Source organism: Homalodisca vitripennis, chromosome 4 (genome assembly GCF_021130785.1).
Source record: "Homalodisca vitripennis isolate AUS2020 chromosome 4, UT_GWSS_2.1, whole genome shotgun sequence".
Taxonomy (NCBI): Eukaryota; Metazoa; Arthropoda; class Insecta; order Hemiptera; family Cicadellidae; genus Homalodisca; species Homalodisca vitripennis.
The window spans coordinates 107604772-107626322 of NC_060210.1; the positions used below are offsets into that span (position 1 = coordinate 107604772).

Below are 21551 nucleotides of genomic sequence, written 5' to 3' on the forward strand. Positions count from 1 at the left end.
CTGAGATATTACTATCGTAGTAGGTATAGAGTTATACCGCTATCCATAGAGTAATACAAGAAACTTACATCTAAGTCAAATAGACAAAAATACTATAAAACATATTTGTGCAGGTATAAACAGTGGTAAAAACCGTAAGTAACATGGAATGAACATAAAATCGTTGTTTCGCCTGTGAAACATCCGACACAAAAATATTTTTTATTTAATGTTTTAGCACATATTTAGACAACCCAAAGTCATAAAAGTATTCCTAATTACATTTATAACAAAATACAAAAATAAAAAAATTCAATTTTTTTTAATTTTTTGGGTGAATGGCCCCCTTAAGTAACCAGCTTGCCATGCCTGAGGTTAAAAACATTACCTTAGGTATGCAAAGAAAAAATAACCTATGTTGCAAAAAATGTTACTGACGTACGTTAATGGTGGTTTAGCTAAAATAAATTATTGTCTTGGGAAGAAAAAAATGTTTACCAAAGTTAGAGACAATATCTTGTATGAACAATCTAATTATTTGTTGATCCTAAATATTTTTTAGCTTGACGACACCTAAACCAAGTTTAAAGCATGTAAATAAATGTAAAATCAGCGTAAGTCCACCATATACACCCATATAGTCTTAAATTGGCTATTTTTAGTCTCTTTAACTAGTCAGCCTGATAAATAACCTATTATTTATGTGTCGGAAAATATAATCTGAGAGAAACATTATCGTTTCATAGGTTTAACCCTTTCGATCCCCTGCCATTTTGACCTTCACTAAAGTTGGTGCAGCTACTGATAGATTTCTCTCGTAGGAAACAATTATCAACGATTTAAAGATGAGTGTTTTCACAGTGCGAATTAACTCTCGGCTCTTATACTATAATAATAATAGTAATAAGCAAGGCAACAATAACGACAGACACGGGGTAATATGAAGAGATTTTGAAGCTGTTGGCGACACTGTAAAGCAGACAGCAGGAGCAGGATGCATAATAAAATAAAAATAAGTGAAGTGAAAGTGGCTAGTGTCAAACCAGTCAATTTCAGAAGTTTGTTATGAATATGCAGGATTTAAGTAAATTTATTAATTTAATAAAAGAAATAAAAGATACACACAGCCCTATAATACGATTGTAGGTCTATACGTTTATAATAATGATAGTGTGCACCGTAAAGTAATAATCATGCACATACATTCTCTAAATAAAGATGCTGCAGTCACAATAGTGGAGTGCCCAAAATTGTGACATGATGTACGTATTCAATAATCATAAATTAAATTAAGACGTAGACCGGTACATAGTTCTTTATTCTCTAGCTAAAACAAATTATTATAGAATAGAATGTTTTTAAATTAATCCATGGATGTGAAGAGTTGGCAGCTGCTTAGGGGTTGGTCCATAATAGTTTTATAAAGCGGGTTTAAACCTTATATATACAAACAGACAAACAAATGTACACTTAAACCAGGCTATATGATAATAAATAGATTTATTGCTTATACCGTATTAAGACACATTCAAGATAGTAACATTGTAGATACACATTAAGCATTACAAATCAATTAAATTATCAACAAAAGCATGAAACAAAGAATTGTTCAGGTTCATGTTCTTTATCTCTACTATACAAGAGAGTGTGCATTTTATCAACGAGAAAGAAAATAATATGCTTAGTTCTGTTAGACCTGCATCAAATTTTGTAAGCAAGCTTGAATCCATTTTATTTTTAATCTTAGCCATTAATGAAGTAACATCTCATGCTGTACTTGAACTTTGTTGGGTTTGAAATGGAATGCAATATAATACTAAGTAGCTACCTGACAATTGAATCATTAATATTTCTGAATTAATTACTGAAAAATAAAAAACCGAATACTTTACAATTATTTCAAATTATTATAGTATAGCTCAATTATGTTTTCATATCTAAAAAGTAATAAATAATTTAAAACCATTTAATATGTATAATTGTATAATTTAATATGACTATTGTCAATGTACTTGTGGCCATTACTCACATACTACAGAAATAATTTACTTTGCTTGATTTATACATTGTTAACAATATTGTTATTTAATGTATTTAAAAAAACTGGCAATAACTAATTGAATTGTAACTATAATTGGAATGTTTTTGTAATCAATAATTTAGGTATTTATAATTGATAATTTGGTTCACTTATTTGATTGTCGTGGTGGCCACTTATGTTGCAGGTCTTAAATGTGATTGTAAAAATTTCACATTCTCTACTCAACAAGAAGAACCAAATATTTTCCGATTTGAAACAACAATCTTAGTTTACCAGAGTTTGGGGTCTTAATATTAAAATGATCAAATTGTTGCTAATTGGATTTAAAACTGTTCAGGCATTTTGTTTGAAATAGACCACGGAAAGAAGCTCAGGTTCAAATAAACTTGTAGTTTAGTGGCTGCAGTTCCATATTGGGCCAAAAACCCATCAATATAAAATTATCAATATCTAAAACCAACGTAAACAAATTATTATATTGATTTTATTTTGCAACTATTAAAATAACAAGCAATTTTGATTAATTAATAGGTTTTGAAGATAAAAACTTATTTTATTGTTGTTATATTTATGGATAGATTTGTTCTAAAAAGTATACTGAAACTACAGTTTTATTAGTAAAGATCAAAGGTTTGTTTCAAAGATATACAAAAAAAGGGAGTTGATAAATAATAAATAAATATAGTGATTTTTAATGTTAAAAAATATCAATAAAAACTATTGAAAACATGAATTTTAAACATTTATATTTAACAGAATAAGTTAAATAAGCTATATAATAATAATAAGAATAATATATGTAAAACATATGGTCATCCGATCATATGTTATTGGTAGACCATTTACAAAAAGACCCTGGGTGATTTGAGTTCACGTAGGGTGAGGTACTCCTCCGACGCTGTGATGCCACCCTCTTCTAGTATCCCCATCACTGCTCGGCATTTGCTCTATCGGATCATCTGATTGACCCGACTCAGTCAGTCTCGTTCACTGCTGCGATTCGTTCAGTTAAACCGGTCAGTACAGAGTTACTGAGCCTTTCCGCTAGAGCGTGTTATACTGGTTATCGTGTTGACCGGACAAAATAAACGACTGAATGTAAGAATGATCGAGTGAACGAAAGGATCCACTTGTAAAAATGTGTTCAAATAGAGGAAGAAACATAATTTCGTACAATGAATGGATAGATATATAACAATAAATATATTGTTTCAGGAATGCAGTAAATGTAAATAGATATATTAAAACTGATAAAAAAATGTTATTGTATGTTACCAGATACCTTACTAAATACTTAAATGTTAAAACTTATAATCAATAGACTTGGTTGATTGATATGCCTTTGATTTATCATAAATAAGGTTATTCCTATACAAATGTTTCAAATAAATTACTAAAAATTAAACTCACTTCTCCCCCTCTTGATTTATACGATTATGCTTTTATTCTTAATTGGTTAGCAATGCACGAAAGGAACGATTGAACAATTTGGGGTACCTAGTGTAACCTAACGCATAAACTTTGTAGATTTAGTTAGTTCCATAATTATGATATTAAGCTATTTTTCATGGATAAGGGTTTTTTTAATTAATCATAATATTTTAAGTTTTAACGATCATTAAAATTAATATATCTGATTTGAAAAAATTATCAAATTTATTCAGTTAGCAGGAAAAAGTTAACAAAACATTCGAGGTGAATGGGTCTTTCGAAACACTCTGATCTAGATGTTCACTTGACTGACCCGTTCGAATTGAATGGGTCAAGACCGAACGACAAATCTCTATTGGCCACTGCCACTGCGCGGCTAACCTCACAACAAAATGCAAGCTCCCTGGATACGTCTATGGCTACATTAATCCATTCAATTAATATTTTACGCTTAGATTACAACATTTGTAATACCATTACTGCCTACACACAAAAATATAATATACTTATAGAGCACGTAAAGTAGTTGCAGTGTAAACAAAACTGTGCGAGCTAGACACGATCCACAAAGCTGATAAACAGATACAAAAGGTGTTGATCCCACTTCCCACCACAACCCCCCGCTGGAGGGGGCCCCTCCTGCGCGGTACTGCTCAGAAATTTGCCTTTGCGCAGGTTTTTTTGCGAGCGGTTTATATATAGTGTGATTATATAAACTCAAATGTGATAGAAATGGTCATATATATACAGGGAGTTTCAGACCACCCGCGCAGGATCTATAGCAGGCAAACAATCCAAGCTGCATAATATGTTTCAACAGATACCCCCATTTTCAGGCTCAAAGAATTCTGTTAAATTATTTTTACCCTGGACAAATTGCCCAAAAGTGCATTTATTAGAGGGTCGGGGTCGTTTTTGGAGAATTTTAAAATGGGAACATAGGTCATGTGATACCTCATTTTAAAGGTTTATGTACTCTAAGCATTTTGGTTCCAAAAACTCAATATTATGTTTATTTGTATGTACAGAGTGTGACAAAATGTCTTTAATTTAGGTTTTAACAGTAAACTCTGCTATCAGTCCCCCTTAAGACCTAGGCACACACATTTTTTTGTATGATGTGTATTATATACACTTATCAGGAAATATTGACTTGCATTTAACTTTTAACATCCTTTTCAAATTTAAAAAAACCTGAAACATTAATAAATTAAAAACACGAAGTCACCAATTTCAAATAACAACCTATATTGCTAAGTACACCATTTTAAAATCCTACTAGAGAAAAAAATTCCTTGTAATTGAAGTCACTCTTATCTTGTGTCGTTTAATAATTACGCGCTTAAAAAACTTTTATATTTTTGGTAAATTGAAAATACTTTATACTGTTTCTAAAATATAGGAGAAACCTTTATCATAAACTCTACTTATCTAAAGCTAATTGTAACCAGGGTAAATCTTACAGATAATCCATTTTTGCAGCACAAAGTATGCCCTTATCATAGTATGCAGATAAGAACAATTAAACAAGGTGGTTTTAATTGTTCTGGATATTAACTAGTGATTTAAAAGTCTCTTTACTTGTCAAGGTTTTCATAACTGTTCCTAAAATGCCTTATTCTAACAAAGAGGGTTTTGATATGCATGTGGTGTTGGGTGAGTGTTTTCATAACTATATAGCTGCTGCAGAAACCTACACACATGACTTTTAATATTTATTAAATTTGTACAAACGGCAATATACTAATTTAATTTCTGTATAGACTGAATCACAAAAAGTACTTGCTCTCTCTGAAATCGAACCCAGATGTTTTATTTTTCGGGTGAGTATGCTATATACATGGGAAATAAATTCCTCCTTTATACATAGACTAGAAGTAAAATTAATAGAACAATGAGAAACTTTTATTCTGGAAACATTAAGAGTTTGAATGTTTAATTCCTAATAGATGTTTTTGTTTATTAGTTTTGTTATGAGTAATTAATAACTCATGACAGTGATCGCCAAACAGTGATTTTGTTCAAATATTTGAGTTAATACATCAAATAGCCTACCATTACATTATTTTTGTGGTCCCTTACGAAATTGTAGCCAGTTCAATCTTGGAATTTTAAAATTTAATGTACCTTATGCAATAGTTTTTAGTCGTCTAATAAATAATTGTAAGTTTTACTAGATTAACTGAAAAGCTCCTTGATCAGTAGCAGACTTTCCTATGGCACTGCGCCTAAGCGTGATTCAACCGGCCACCCGCTTGTGCTGTGTGAATTTAAAGGAAACGTCCTCACTTAATAAAATAGTTTTAAATTTTCCGTCATGTACAGGCTTTTTCATGCCTTTTCATTACGAATATGACTAAATCAATTGCCAGGAGTAATTTAGTTCCTGGCTAAATACAAAATTAACTTAGTTAGCTTAAAATATATTTGTTATTTTGTTTTAAGATGTTATATTATAATTTTGTAATAATAATGTTATTACCATATATTGTGTGTGTGTGTGTGTGTGTGTGTGTGTGCGTGCGCGCGTGCGCGTGTGTGTGTACATATATTTTATATATATATATATATATATATATATATATATATATATATAGGTATAAAATATAAAGATAAGGAAATAAATGATAAGCTATTATTATACTGGTTCTATTTTATGTATCATATTTTAATTCATATATTTTTAATATATAGATACATCCTCTATCATATTTGTTGGTGAAGAAGTTTTAAAATATGACAATTTTGAAATCTTATTTGCTATTTTTGAGAAGTAATATTTGGCAGATTAAGTATTGCTAACAAAACTGCAATTATACATTAAGTGTTTACACCTGGCTCCCCTAACAGAACATTTTCTTCAGCGAAAAAAATGATCTATCTGTAGAGCAGTTCCTAACCGTAGTACAAAAATACATTTTCAGAGCTGTATCTATATTAGGTAAGTTGTCACTGTTCCTCAAATTTACTGGCAAATAATATCTCCGGCTGGCTGCTGCCTCTTAAGGCTACGACCCTAGCCCCGTGCATAGTATGCCTAATGAGAAGTCCACCACTGCCCATGATGTACTAAATAAATGTTGGAATTGTTCTTTGTTGATCAAATACAACAACAAGAAATTGTTACAAACTAAAACAAAAACTATTATAAATGTTAGCTCTCTCCCTAGTATATACCTAACATTAATTTTCACAAAATCCAAAACTATTAATTAATTTAAACTATTTACAAGCTGGTGCCTAGTCTTTTATCAATAAAATGCTAAATGACGAAAATGTTGTATAATCTCACAACTTTGAGTCACAGGGAGTATGGGTATGATAGATAGTTAAAAATAAAAAATGTTGAACCAAACAATTTGTTAAAATATGTTAACAAGTGTTGGGATGATTCTCCCTCGATTTCGGCTGTTGATATTCTTAACAATGTAATAACTGACAATAATAATGCGCAACTTATAATAGGACATTCATATGACTGTAACCTGTGATTTGTTTTTTTATATAGGCTACTTTATAAAATAAAACAGTGACAATAATTATTCACTTTTCATCTAAAAACATATTGGAATAAGAATAAACATGTATTAGATGTTCTTATTGTATGTGAATGTTATATTTCTTTTATAATCTTGTTTCCTTACAAATATAATTCCAAGAACCAGGCTATATTATCTATTCTTATTCAATTTTAGAAGCCAAACCCTACTTATAATGCTCTGGTAAATATTTTAGTTTTTTAAGTTTTAATTTGTTTATCCTGCAAAAACGCATGTGTTAAAGTCAATATACAAATCTATTTTTTATCATGAAACTGATGGCTAAAGATATATGCTATTTGAAAAACATTTTCTCTGTTTAGGGATTTTTGCCTTGTTTAAAACTAAAATATATAATATGCCAGTAATTTTATTGCTTATTATAATAACAATGTACTCTTTTTAGCTTTTCCTTTGTATCTTCAAATGGCAGTTGCTAGATTGGCATGCTTGACCTAATTACAGTTTAATATACAAAAAATTTTGTAAAAATTTCAAAACAATATTGTTTAATAGCACATATTTTAATAAATATTAATATAACAATAAATATTCATATTTTCAGCATTATTGATTATTGTGAACTGCATGTTTTATTATTTCTGTATAGTAAAACTTTAAAAGTAATTTTTAATTTGTAAGAGAACATTGTTTTACCATAACCGATTAGTTTAGGATAAATAGCGAGATGTGGGTATGAGGTGGAGAGAGAAGTGTGGGGCCATCTATAAGTAGAAAGAATAAAAATAATTTTTAGGAAGCTAATAATGGATGCTGAACTGGTGCCAACTTAACATTGGATTGTTGCTCATCTGTTTGGGATATTTGGTAGTTTCTGCAGTACTTGGTAACAATGTCAACTGCTCTGTACAAGTGGATAGTGTTAGTGTTCGTGCTCTTGTCAGTGTCTGTGTCTGTGTCAGTAATAGTGGCAAGTAGGTCCCCAGGCTGGCAAGCTATTCCAAACGGCTATTTTCATTCTGCCCATGCTGTTCTTTAGTAGTGTTTTGTCTTGCCCCCAATCCTATTGTTGTCATGTGCTATCTTATTCTCTTTATTTTAAGGTCATGTGTGAACTGGTAAGTTCAAGTTTTTACGGGATTTATATGTCATAAACTTCTTTCTGAATATTGAGTAGTATGCTATAAAATTATTATAATTTTAGCTTTTGCCTGAAATAAGTGTAGACTATAGATCTTTCTTTAATGCCAGTAAAAATATTAGTTATAAAGAATTTTATTCCAATCATTCGTTAAATGTTAACTTTCAATATATGTAAAATAATTGTATACAACTGATAAGGACTGGACTTTATTCACAGTAATAATTTGTTAAATTTATTGCAAGAAACTGATATTTTTAAGTAAGCATTTTAGAATCTAAACACTATAGTATCAAGTTTGATAAATACTTGAGTACTGATCCTAAAAGCAGTCTCATATTTTACCAGTTTGTTTTCAGTAAGTGTTAAATCATAAATTATATTAAATATTTTAAAAATCATTAGTTTACACAACTTCGTTTTTTATTCTATTTTGGTTAATTTTATTGGTAATGGCAGTGTTTGTATGCCCAAATCATACCAGTTTACCACATAGTCTTGCAAAAGTGTTGATCTCATATTAAAACAACTCAGTGTCTGAATTGTTAAGGTAGTTTTGGTTATTGAATTACATTTTGTTGCGCTTTATTAATAACACATTTCTTTAAATCTTGAACAGACTATAAACTTTTAAATACGAAATCTTAAAATTAAGTGGTATTTTTTTTATAAACTGTCAGTACTTTTTAGTTACAGTAATTTAAATGTTTTATAAAGAAATGTTCTGAACTATGGATTGACTATGGCATACCATTTACATTTTAAATCTCATAGAATTGTATTAATGACGAACTAATTTAATCAGAATTTACTTATGTCATAAGTTTTTATAGTTAAATTTATTTTATAATCTGTAGTCTATAAACCATATTAAAGTGCTGGAACTTGAGCGTATCATGCTTTGGAATGATTTGTTTATTCAAACCTAGATTGTGCTTATGTGGAGGTTAGTTCTTGAGGAAAAGATCAGATTACAGTTTTCAAAATGTAGTATTACTTAATAATAAAGATGCAACATTTTATAACGTTTTGTTTAACTTATTCTATACAGTAATTCTGACTCCCTTATTCCCTTAGAACTCAATCAATGCACTTATTTTATTTATGTATTACTAAATAAACAAATTTAGGTCCTTTATAAATGCATTTTATCCTCAAAAAAATTTAAAATTCTTTTCTAATACTGTGTGACTAATTAGATTGAATAAATAAGTTGTAATATTACAAATTATAACTAGGTAATATAAATTAGGTAATGTTCACCTCACAATGTAACTTCTCATAGGAATAGTGGTTAATCTTGTTATAATGTTAGTATTTAGTTAGGCAGAGTAAATTTGCCAATAATCACTTTTTAAGCTAACTGAACATGGAAAGAGTGTTAAAAGTAATAAGTGGGAAACATACAAAGTTAGCTTATTTTATTTGTTAAAGCTTACCTTATAACATAATTTAGATTAAACACACAGGTCTAAGATTTTATAGTTTGAAATTGAACTAGGAAGTGTAAATTCATTAATGATCTCTACAACTTTACATAGACATAATAGATTAAAAATAATCTGATCTAAGTTGTGGTAATACAAAGTTAATTGGCGCAAACATGGAGGTCACTACACTATATATAGTTTACTCATGTCATTCCTGGTCCAGTGCCACTTACACCCCGTGATTAGATTCCCACAAATAGTCTCACAGTAAACAGGCATTTTTAATTCTACTAAATTTAGACTCTCGTATTTTCCAAGTGCTGCTGCCCAGTCATGACACTTCCTTGTCAACTCTGGAATCTGCCGAGATTCCACAGTGGCTCAGAAATATGTTTTACATTAGTTAACTTGTGGTGTATAGAGGATAACAAAATCGTGTTACAAATTGTTAAGCCTATTATATCTGAAGTCAATATTGATCTCATTGTGCTAATATTTACCTCATTAGTCTCAAAACAGTTCTCGTTTTACATGTTTTAAGAATACTAATCCCTGGCTGTTCATGTCACCAGTGCCCATACATTTTTGATAACTGCATCATTTAAGCCACTTTTGCACAATCAATAGTTTTTAATTTTTATTCTGTAACTGATTGTTTATTATTCAGTACCTGCTCATAATATTTTACAGTATTAAAAAGAAAACAAACATAGACTAATAATAAACAGTATAAAATTAAAAGTATACAAGTAGATACCAAGTTTTGTAAGTCATATTTATTACACACTACACATTCATGAATGAACAGGAGGCATTGTTAATATAATTAAGAACTAACCTAACAATAAAATAATATCCGAGATGATAAATAAATACTAAATTATTTCATGGCTATGGTTAAGAGGATCAGAAGTAAAATTGCAACTGGCTCTTATTTCAGATTTGCGTGTGTAGTAGTAATTTTGGTTCAAATGTATTATATTTTCGATGTCACAGTTGAGTTGCCTTCGTGTCCCAATCACAAAAGTATGAACACAAGTAGGTCTCAAAAGCTTACTTCGTTTAAAAAGCAACTACTTCCTATACTTGTAAGTGTTGTGTTGTGTTTTACTTCCACTCTAAGAGATGGACTGAAAACCCCTATTTTCTGGCTGTATCTTCAACACTGGTGCTATATCTCCACTAAACATTACGCCACCCTCGAGATATGTGCGAGATATATGGAGATATATGCGGACTTTATGGACTTATATAAATTTGTATACACTTAATCAGTATTATATCCCTCATCCGCTGGCCCCTCAGTTATTTTCATTCATAAGAATTGATCTTTATACATTGTGTACTGCTTTGTGATTCCATACGCTATAGTCACGGATTCACTACACTCGTATGTATCCTTAAATTGTAATAACAGAACAAATCATTGTACAATTTCTCTGTTTTTGGTCCTTCAACTACTGCAAGTGTACCGTCTCACAATATCAAAGGAGACCAATTTAGAATACCTTATATACATTCACAATTTCGCTCATTAAACTGAATTTTATAACAATACTTAATTAAATAGTTTAAATTTGTCATTATTGCTATCTATAGTTAGAGTTAGATAATACTACTTGTCATTATTTTTACTACGACACCTGATATTTTCTTCATGAAAATGCAAAATTGTAGGACATTGTGTGGCACATTGCCTTTTGTGACTCAATCAGATTTTAACCATTTTGTTTATCTTTACAATAAATACATTTTTATTAAATTATTTGAGTATATATAGATGTTATTTCAGAATAAAAATATGTATTATTCTTATGTCTAAGCAATGTTCATGCCAAATTTTGTCTAAATCTATCTACTAAATTTTTTGTAACTGAGTATCATCAGTCAACATCCAAATATTTTCACAAAATTTTGCATTTATAATACTAATAAGATACATATAGTCCTTTGGTCCTGTACACTATAAACTTACCAAAACTATAGAAATTAATTAATAAATGACAAAGTAAACATTTGTAAAAAGGATTACTCATATATGTAGAACTGTAGATTTGCTGTACATAGCTACTACAAAAAAAACATGCTGGGATAAATTGCTCTTGGTGTTGTAACATATTGTAGTAATTAACACCTATTTTTAATTATATTAGTAATAATATGTAAGGGTTCATCTCTGTTATATTGAGTCCCACTCTTAGATCCGGATTATTTTAACTGCATAGTTGAAAACAGTTTCAACACACCAATCATTATGTATAGTGTGCTTGGTAAAAAGTAATGTAATCCATTGTATATACAAGATTTTTTTAAACATACATATTCAAGAATTTTAAATACCTCAGTAATTTAAAATTTAATTAAAATAAATGTACTGTTGCTACACTGGAATTAGTTATAAGAATATAGATAATACATGATATATAACACTCCAACTGGATAATACAAAAATCTGGTTTTTTAACAATCTAATTTGATAAAAAAATGCATATTTCATTTTCTCACTTTTAAAAGTATGTCATTACGTAGCTTATTTTAAAACACCTCTCACTTCCTACTGGATATAAAAGTAAGACATCATACTTTATTCTAAATATGAAGTTAAATGACACTGTTGTTAAGTAGATAATATAATATGTTTATGCCAACAAATTAAATATGTAAACATTTGTATCTTTGTGAACAGTAACTAATTACCTATTTAACCAAGAAATAAATTTAATTTCACATTCTAATCCAGAATAATGCAGTGTATTAAAAACAAGAATATTGGTCCTGAGACTTCATAATCTATATTTTTAATTCTGTAATCGAATTGATCTCCAGGAAATTTCTTGAGCTGTGCAGAAAATAAAATAGCTATACCGAGATTTGTTTTAAAGCTTGTGTACCAAAGATGATAGGAAAAAATACCAGATAAGACCAAATTTACCTGAACTCCGTCTCACTGGCCTCTAAAGTTGAAGAAATTCTGTAAGAAATGCATTGGTGAATAAACAATCTTAATTTTATTCACATGTTCAAGGAAACTTTCCATCACTATATTGGTTTGAATAATAATCTGTTTTAAATATACCAGCTAATGTAAACATTGCCATAAATTGTACTTTATTGATTTCAGTGTTCTGCTTCATTGAAATTTTTATATCTTCATCACAATTAAAAATATTACTAAACACTTTCACGACAACCGCTTTTTCCTGACTTTTTTATTTGCTATTGATTTTTTTCAATAATAATAGTTAAAAACCGCAATTGTATCTAACGTTATATGTTTGGGTATAACGAGAATAGTGTGTAAGCTTAACAAGTTTGCATAAAACAAATTATTTTAATATGTTTTTACGATTTTTTCCATGTACCCCAAGAAGTATCTGAGAAATTAATTTACCTTATAAATTAAGCTATAATGTGCCCGATGGGGTACACTATATTCTGAGGTATCTATTTAAGTGCGGGATAAAATTTAACAAACCACAAAGACAGACATTAAGAAATTGCATAGCAACGTGTATGAACATCGCGTTTTACAAAAGCCCGGTATGTAACAGATTGGGTACATGTCAGCAGTTGTGAAAGATCGTATGTACCCGATGGTCGTCGTGAATATGTTAAAGAGAAATGTTAACCGTACAATTGGGAGAAGAATCACGGTGAGTCTTTTGATGAAGGTATTTTTTAATCGTATTTATTCACATCTGAATAAAGTTTTATATATATATATATATATATAAAACTACACTCAAAAACATGCTGAGTATTTTGATAAAATTTAGTTGAGGTTTACGTAAACAAATAATTGTATAACAAATTATAAACTTTGGTAAATATTCACAGTAAATCGTTGTAGTACAAATGATCACATAGTACATAATTTTGTGGCTTCATTATCGAAGTTGAATATTTTTTTCTAAAATTTTATGTTGCTTTGTTTTATTATCAGCAATGAAAATAAATTCAAAAGTACAAATTTATTAATTAAAAACAATGAGATTAATGTAGATCAACTCATTTTATTCAAATTGGAACATAAAAATAATAATAATTATGATGATGATGATGATGATGATGATAATAATTAATGCTTTAAGTTTTGCCAGAAAATTCACACTTTTTGGTAATTTGCTAGACTTTTACTAATTTTTGAATTTTAGTTCAATGATAAACATTTTTTTCACTCTACACATAAGAAATGGTCTAACATTTGAAAAACATTACAATTTTCATATAATTTAAGAGAACATATCAGTAGCAGAGTTCACCATTGCCAGTGTAGGGATTCCAAGTATACATGGAAATAATTAATCACAAAAATCAATATTTACATCTTAGAACTAGAATGTTAAAAAAGTAATAGAGAAAGAGATTAAGTAATCATTATTAAAATAAGAAAAAAATAAAACAAACTTTACTTTTAATCTTTGAAAAAATTGTTATATGTGTGTGTGTGTGTGTGTCCCAATACATATGACACCCATAACTTTCTTAAGAGAATGTAGATAGACGATATCATAGTCAGAGAATTTTATTAAATGGATGCTATGTGAATGGTAAATTATTAAAAATTATTAAATTTTAGATCATTAGACCAAAAAGAGGAATTTCAAAAATAATAATTAAAATTATTGAAAACAGTGGTGAATAAAAATAAGTAAGAAATAAATAAGTATATAAAAGTTAAATTAGAAATTACATATGAACTATTATAAACATAATTCCACTTTACTTTTAAAATGAAATCATCTCAAAAGTTGATAAATACATTACGTAGCCTATATTATTTTTAATTGATTTTAGTGTTCTGTTCAATTGAAAAACATAGACCACAAGTTCGTATAAGGGTATTTAATAACAGTGAGCAAAAAGCAGCATGTGCTGCTGTGAGCCACAAGTATAATTTAAAGTTGATACCTCTGTGTTAGAAGTTAAACATTTCTAAGCAGATTCAGTTTTGTTTAGTTCAGTGCCATATAACGCATTGTGAACAAAAATGATTACAATTTCATTGCATTTTTTTAAGATGTTACCAATGATTGATGTTTGAAAAAGTCTGGGCTACATTAATCAATTTACCTTCAAATGTAGAAAATTGATTCCTCATTGAGAAAGAAAATGACATGTTTCGCTAAAATGCATGTTTTTATGCTATAATGCAAAATGTAAAAAAAGTCATGGTATTTTTTTGCTAAGATGCAAGACATGGTAACCCTCAAATGTTGAAAATGTTGACCTTCATCTTTATTGCAAATGTAAGCATATACAACATTTACGATTACCTAACCTTCTGTAAGGTGGAATAGGTTTTTCGTATTAGATTTTTTGGACTAACCTAGTTCCACATTATCACCAAACTGTACTATATATTGTAAATCAATATTAAAACTGTTTATAGTAGAACTAGCTCACACATTTGTGTATTTTAATTTCAATTTATTTTAATAAAACTTGTAAATAAAAACAGAGTAACAGCTTGCTATCAAACTGATAAATGATTGACTATTGATGTATCAGTTGAAAGTAGCTGTACAAACTTAGTAATGATACCAGGTATGATATTGCTGTGTTCAGAATTCAATATGTTGGAATGTTAATATTCACCCACAAGTTAATTTGTTTTCTGGCAATAGTTTATGTTGTTTAGATTTTCAGTTGCACAACTAAGTAGGTTTATTTAATTTTTAATCTTGAGTTAGTTTTATTGTTAATTAATTACTACTGCTAACATGAGATGTAGTAATAAGTCAACTAAATTATTAGAGCAGCCTGCAACAAAATGGTCTGATTACATTTGAGGCAATGTTGCCATATCGCTGCTGACCAACAGCTGCTCCCTTATGTTGAGACAGATCAGTGATTTTTCATACATGTAAAACTGGCAACACTGTTGCTCATGAGGTTTAAAGGGAGTATAAACATAACAGCCTCCACCGGACTATTTTAATGTGGGCTGCTCTAAATTAAATTTAAAATGCTGTTTTTTAAAAATGTACATAAAATTTTAAAATAATTAGTTAAACTGATGACACTCTAACATATTCACTATTTGTTTAAACAATGAAAAGAGTTTTTAAGAAATCTATTTTGTTGATAATTAACTGGTTTCATAGCTATACAAAAGTACGTTTAAGTACCCAAGTGCAAACATTTTCTTTTTAAAATTAAAACTAAATTTGTAAAAATACAATTTGTCTATTACTTAAGTAGAACAGGTGTGTAGAAGTGTTTTTAATCATTTTCTCTGTAAGGTTACTTTATTGTCAGTAGGATTTTAAATATGTAAGATGGTTTAATGGCAAAATAGTCCAAACACAATGAATAATTGTATTGAAGTTTTGGTTTGTTTTTCGTATGAATAAACCCATAATGTGTTATGTGTTTAGTCAACAAGTTTTATTAAACAAGGGATGTATTAGTTTTAAGTATCATTTGTTTTCCTCAAAGCTCCCTTCTGTACTAACCACTTGTAATATATAGTGTTTAGTGATCAACACAGTAGTTGTGTTCTTTCTTTTTGAGTATATTCATCTTAAATATTTAGTCTAATAAGGGTCTGTTACCCCACAAAATGTTATTCTGAATTTCAAAAATTTTTTTATTATTTGTTTAGATTTAGTTTTATACGATGGAAAAATTGTGAAAGTAACATGATTTATTGAATATTTTCAGTGATACAAATAATTAGTAACAACAATTTCAGGATCTGCAATCTGATCTCTTCCTCAGGTTGATCCTAACACATAACTATAAATTGTATCAAAGCATTATGACACACATATGTCAGGAACCACAACAAACAATATGTGTGTCAATTCCATACTCTAATATATACACCTAATAAAACAGGCATTAATTGTTATATTATAAACAAATAAAATTACTGGTCACAATAGATCTGTAAGCAATAACCAACCATTGACAACTTACCAGTGTTCAATATTAAATAGTGATCTTCATAGCAGAAACAAGATGCTGGAAAATCAGATAAGAGAAGTGGGCCTTATTTTGAATTTTGGCCTTCTGTCAAGTACAAATTGTGTTGGTCATGCTACTAAGCAACACACCATAGTAACCCACGCTTCCAGCATAACCTTTAGTATAGGCCACCACATGCTGTGACCATATGTCTGTTTTCAGTGAGGTACTAACTGAGAATCTGTCGGGTAAATATGGCGTTGGTCATGCTACTGAGCAACACACCATAGTAACCCACGCTTCCAGCATAACCTTTAGTATAGGCCACCACATGCTGTGACCATATGTCTGTTTTCAGTGAGGTACTAACTGAGAATCTGTCAGTTAAATATGGCGTTGGTCATGCTACTGAGCAACACACCATAGTAACTCACGCTTCCAGCATAACCTTTAGTATAGGCCACCACATGCTGTGACCATATGTCTGTTTTCAGTGAGCTACTAACTGCAAATCTGTCGGGTGAAGATGGCGTTGGTCATGCTACCGTGCGACATGCCCTGGTGGCCCATGCTTCAACGTCACCTTAAGCATCTGACTACCCCAGATTGTGACCATGTTTCTGCTTTACAAAGTATCCATAATCTTTGCAAGTAAGCCTGAGTTACAGTATTGATTAATGACCCTAGAATGTTGCCTTATTTCACATTATTAGTTAATAAGTGGATGGATGTAAAACAGATTTATAACTATAAAGTTATCTGTTTACCTCAACCAATGATAGTGTTCTAGCATCAAATCATATCAATCCTTAAAAGGAAAAAATTGTACTTTTGAATTTGTTAAGTTCAGATCTGAATTTTACATATTATAGATTACTGAATACTTCATTGTTTCTAATAAATTAAGTCTTTCTGAATAAATTTATTTCTTTAAAGAAATAAATATTATGAATACACTTTGGACATTTTGTCTTAGTTGTAGTATTAATATTTTCGGTATTTTGGGATTATATCGACCACACCAGTATGAAGAACACAAAAATATAAATTTATAGAAATAGACATGATAGAACGAAAAAACAACTCTTTAATTGCAAAATTACAAACTTACAAGCATTTCCAGGTATTGTGATCGGTATTTTTGTCGCTGTTATCTTATCTTTCTCGAGAATCCCGATTACGGCAGGCCGCGCGGCATCACATGATTTGCACTGTACATAATTGCCTTTCCATTACAATTCAATTTATATTTCTGATCAGCCCCTTTAGAATTTGATATTTTACTGATAGGTACTATCTCGAGGGATGTTTTTCTTTCCTTCGGTGCTGCCCCGCGCTGATGGCCGGAGGCACTCGCATTTTGGGTGGCGGAATGTGATCAAGAATAAAAACAAGTTTTGAGTGTTTTTTCAATAAAGAGTTTAGTTTTAGTTTGGTAATGTTCGTTTTTGTTGAATTTTTGTGTTTGGAGAAATGTAGAGGTAAAACACGGAAGTACAACAAAGCGACGAACCAGCTGAACGGGAGGGGTTTGCGATAAGACAATTCCTGTTTTATATTGACGAAATATTGTTCTACGCTAATCTAATAATCAGTAGAAGCAAAATGTCAAATAACGATTCATGTCTGGGTGTGGTCGGTATAATCCCAAAGTACCATATTTTCTTTAGTTGTATAAGAAACAAACCAAAAAGTCCAGAAATTAAATAAACCTTTTTTATTGGGAATATGCAGTTTTACTTCAAAATTAATTTTTACTACTAAAAATGAATTAGTTATTTTAAATTGTCAGTATAGAAGATTTTGTTCCTTGTTTTGAACAAAGGAATAGTGTATTTTTAAGTGGATATAACATGTAATTAATATTATTTTATGTGCCAGTGTGGGACTGGACCCAGATGAACGAGACAGTCCAGATCTCACAGTTTTCACGGTGCTGGAGACATTTTTGGCGGAGGTAAGCGAGACTGAGCGCAGCCACATCCTGAACAGCACTCTGCCTGCCATGGCTCGACGTGCACTCAACCTGCGCTCACTACGTCCTCCTAGTGGTCTTCACTTCAGTCTGCAGCAACAACGTAAGTTCTTAACATCACATATTTTCAACAAGCTGTAAAGCTAGTATGATTATTGTTATTTTTATATTAGTAACATTATATCATTATGAAAATTTACCTTTACAATTTTTAGCCAGTTGGGAAGCTGTCTATTCAAAGACACTTTGTACATATTGAACATTTAAATATTCTATTTCTAAAATAAGGATGTGAGTAGTATTGACAGAAATGTTAACCTTTCAACACAAGATATAAAGTACATGATATATAAGAATAAGAATAAGAATAAATTTATTTTCTCAGGATAACATAAATACATACAGTAGTTACAGAGCGTGAAAAAAAAAAAAAACAAAAACAAAACAAAAACTCTCCCAGGTCTGACCTTAATGAAGAAAAAAAATACCAAATATACAAACTAAAAAAAACCTTTGTCCAAATTGTTGTCTTAACTACTATGTACATTACAGCAACTACAATATGAAATGTTAATTAAAGTATACATCAGATAAAAGCTAACAAAATACACAACTAGAGGAAGAAAAACTAATAACATTTTTAATATGTACATATAAAACAATATTTTAAATCCTGAGAAAATTTAGGGCCTCCAAGGCAAGCCTGTTTAGAGGACACCGTGTAATTATATTATTAAAAACTAAAAAAAAAATAAAAAGTTCAGACAGTTAAATTTTAAAAAGAAAAAAGTCCCTATAAGCTATTTTATTGAAATTTTGTAATCATGTGTAAGATAATACATGCTACTGGAATCTATTTCAGGGTAATATTTTTGTGGACCATGCTTGGAAAATTAATGAAAATTTAATTCATTTATTCCTGAACCTCAATTAAAACCTCAATGTCGCAGAAAGAAAAACAACCATTGTTTTAATGTCTTCAAAAAACAGAATTTTGACTTTTTAAATTTTATTTCATTAGGAATTTTGTTAAATATTCTTGGGGCTAAAAAAAAGTAAGTTTTAGTAAAAAATGTTTTTTGTGGTTTAGGTGTTCTAAAGTTATTTGCATTGCGAAGTTTAAACCAATACTCATTAATGTCAACATCCGGTAGGTTTCCACTCTTATCGTAGAACAACTTTAAAGTTTTTGTACACAAACATAAATCTTAGAGGTAAAATATTAAGGCTGACAAATAGAGGGAATGAGGTTTCAGTTTTAGGTTTGTTTTACTATAATTCTAATAAAATGTTTTTGAAGTTTCAAAATAGGCTGTAGCTTTGTCTTGTAAGTGCCTCCCCAACACGAAAATACCATAGTCTAACCGACTGTTTACCAATGAAAAATAAAAAAGACGTAATATCTCTTTGTCACAAAAATTCCTCAGAAAATAAAAAACTCCGTAAATAATTTTTTAATTTAGATTTCAATACTAATATGTGGTTATTCCAGTTTTAATTCTCTGTCTAACACTACGCCTAGATATTTAACTTCACTTGCTTCTGCAACCGGTTTACAAGATAAATTGCAAATAGAATTATTGCAAAGACAATTAAAACATTTATAAATTAATTGCACCGGCGTCAAAAGGCACTTGACCTCTTAAACTAAAATTAATATAACTTGTCTTCTCAGGGCTAAGAACCATTCTGTTTTTACAAAACCACCACTTTAGCGCTTTGAGATCAACATTCATAGCAAGCTCTATATCACCCCAGCTGGAGCTGGAATAACACAAAGCAGTGTCGTCAGCAAAACAAGTTATACTACCCTGAAGACTAGCATTACAAAGATCATTGATGTAAATTAAGAAAAGAGTAGGGCCCTAAAACTGATCCTGAGGTTACACCACACTTAATTTCACCCATTGCACTGAAAACTCCATTAAATTTTTACACACTGTCTTCTAGATTTTAAATAATCTTGAAACCAATTTAAAAACAACTCCCCTTATCCCACAGTCAAACATTTTTCCAATAATATTCCGTGATCAACAGTGTCAAAGGCTTTTTTTATGTCCAAAAACAGCCCACTAACATGTTTGTTTTGGTCAAGTCCCTCAGATATCAATCCAATGAAATTTAAAAGTGTAGTTTCGGTGCTCACGCCCTCTCTGAACCCATACTGATTGCGACTAAAAAAACTCCGTCAAAGTGAGGAAATTAATCAATTTTCGCTTCATAATTTTCTCTAAGACCTTAGATATGGTAGAAACCAAAGAGATAGGGCGTAAGTTGCTACAAATTGTTGAGGGGCCTTTCTTGTGAATCGGAATAACAACTGTTGACTTCAATTTTTCCGGAAAAACTCCCTGTTTGAAAACTTAAATTTTACTATAAATAAAAGAACATAACAAATTTTAGGAAATGTGTGTTTAATTAAAGTTGAACTAATTCCGTCTAATCCGGGAGACTTGCCATTCTTTAATGAGTTGACAGCGTCTTGCAGGTCCTGTAAGAGTACAGGTTCCAGAAGAAACATTAGAACGCATTTTCGTAATTCTTAGGGAATGACCCGGCATAAGACAAAAATTCACAATTTGTCGGTTCTTCAATACTGTCGGCTAAGCTATCAACAACCGTTAGGAAATAGTTGTTGAATTTATCAGCTATTATTTTAGGATCTCTAGTAATTTCATTTTGTCCTATTTCCAATGAATAATCCATTTGTTTACTTTTTTGACCAGTTATTTCATTTAAAAATATTCCAAGTTTGTTTTGGGTTACCTTTGCTTTTTTCAAACAGATTTTTATAATAAGCATTTTTTAGATCTTTTATGTCTTTGTTCAGTTTATTTAGAAAGCGAATGAAAAAAATATTAAACCTGTCACCTTGTTGGTTTCTGTGCTTTTTAAATCTCTTAAACAGTTTATTTCTAAATATGATACGCTTACAGATTCCATCGTTGATCCAAGGTTTCAACTTAACACATTTATTTCTTAAGTTCAATTTCAGCTTTACTTGCACTAATCGCAACTTGCAACAAATCATAAAACTTATCACAAAGCATCAGACGCGTTTTCCGTTCCATACACTTGTGCCCAGTCCAGTTTGGTCGAGAACATCGTTTAAGATATTTATAGTTTGATGCGGTATTGTTTA

At 30.1% G+C, this 21551-nt stretch overlaps 1 protein-coding gene across 3 annotated transcripts in view; it reads left to right on the forward strand.

Moving 5' to 3' along the window:
- The first annotated feature begins 1001 nt into the window (after positions 1-1001).
- Positions 1002-21551, forward strand: part of LOC124359929 — a 51836-nt gene continuing 31286 nt past the window's right edge. For 2 of the 3 annotated variants that reach the window (XM_046813078.1, XM_046813080.1), the window contains exons 1-3: positions 1002-1241; positions 16929-17085; positions 18316-18512. In XM_046813078.1, coding sequence (XP_046669034.1) covers positions 16961-17085; positions 18316-18512 — 322 coding nt within the window. In that variant the 5' untranslated portion in view covers positions 1002-1241; positions 16929-16960. Of the gene's footprint in view, positions 1242-7763; positions 8070-16928; positions 17086-18315; positions 18513-21551 lie in introns of those variants that run through there. The other variant, XM_046813079.1, reaches the window with a different exon arrangement.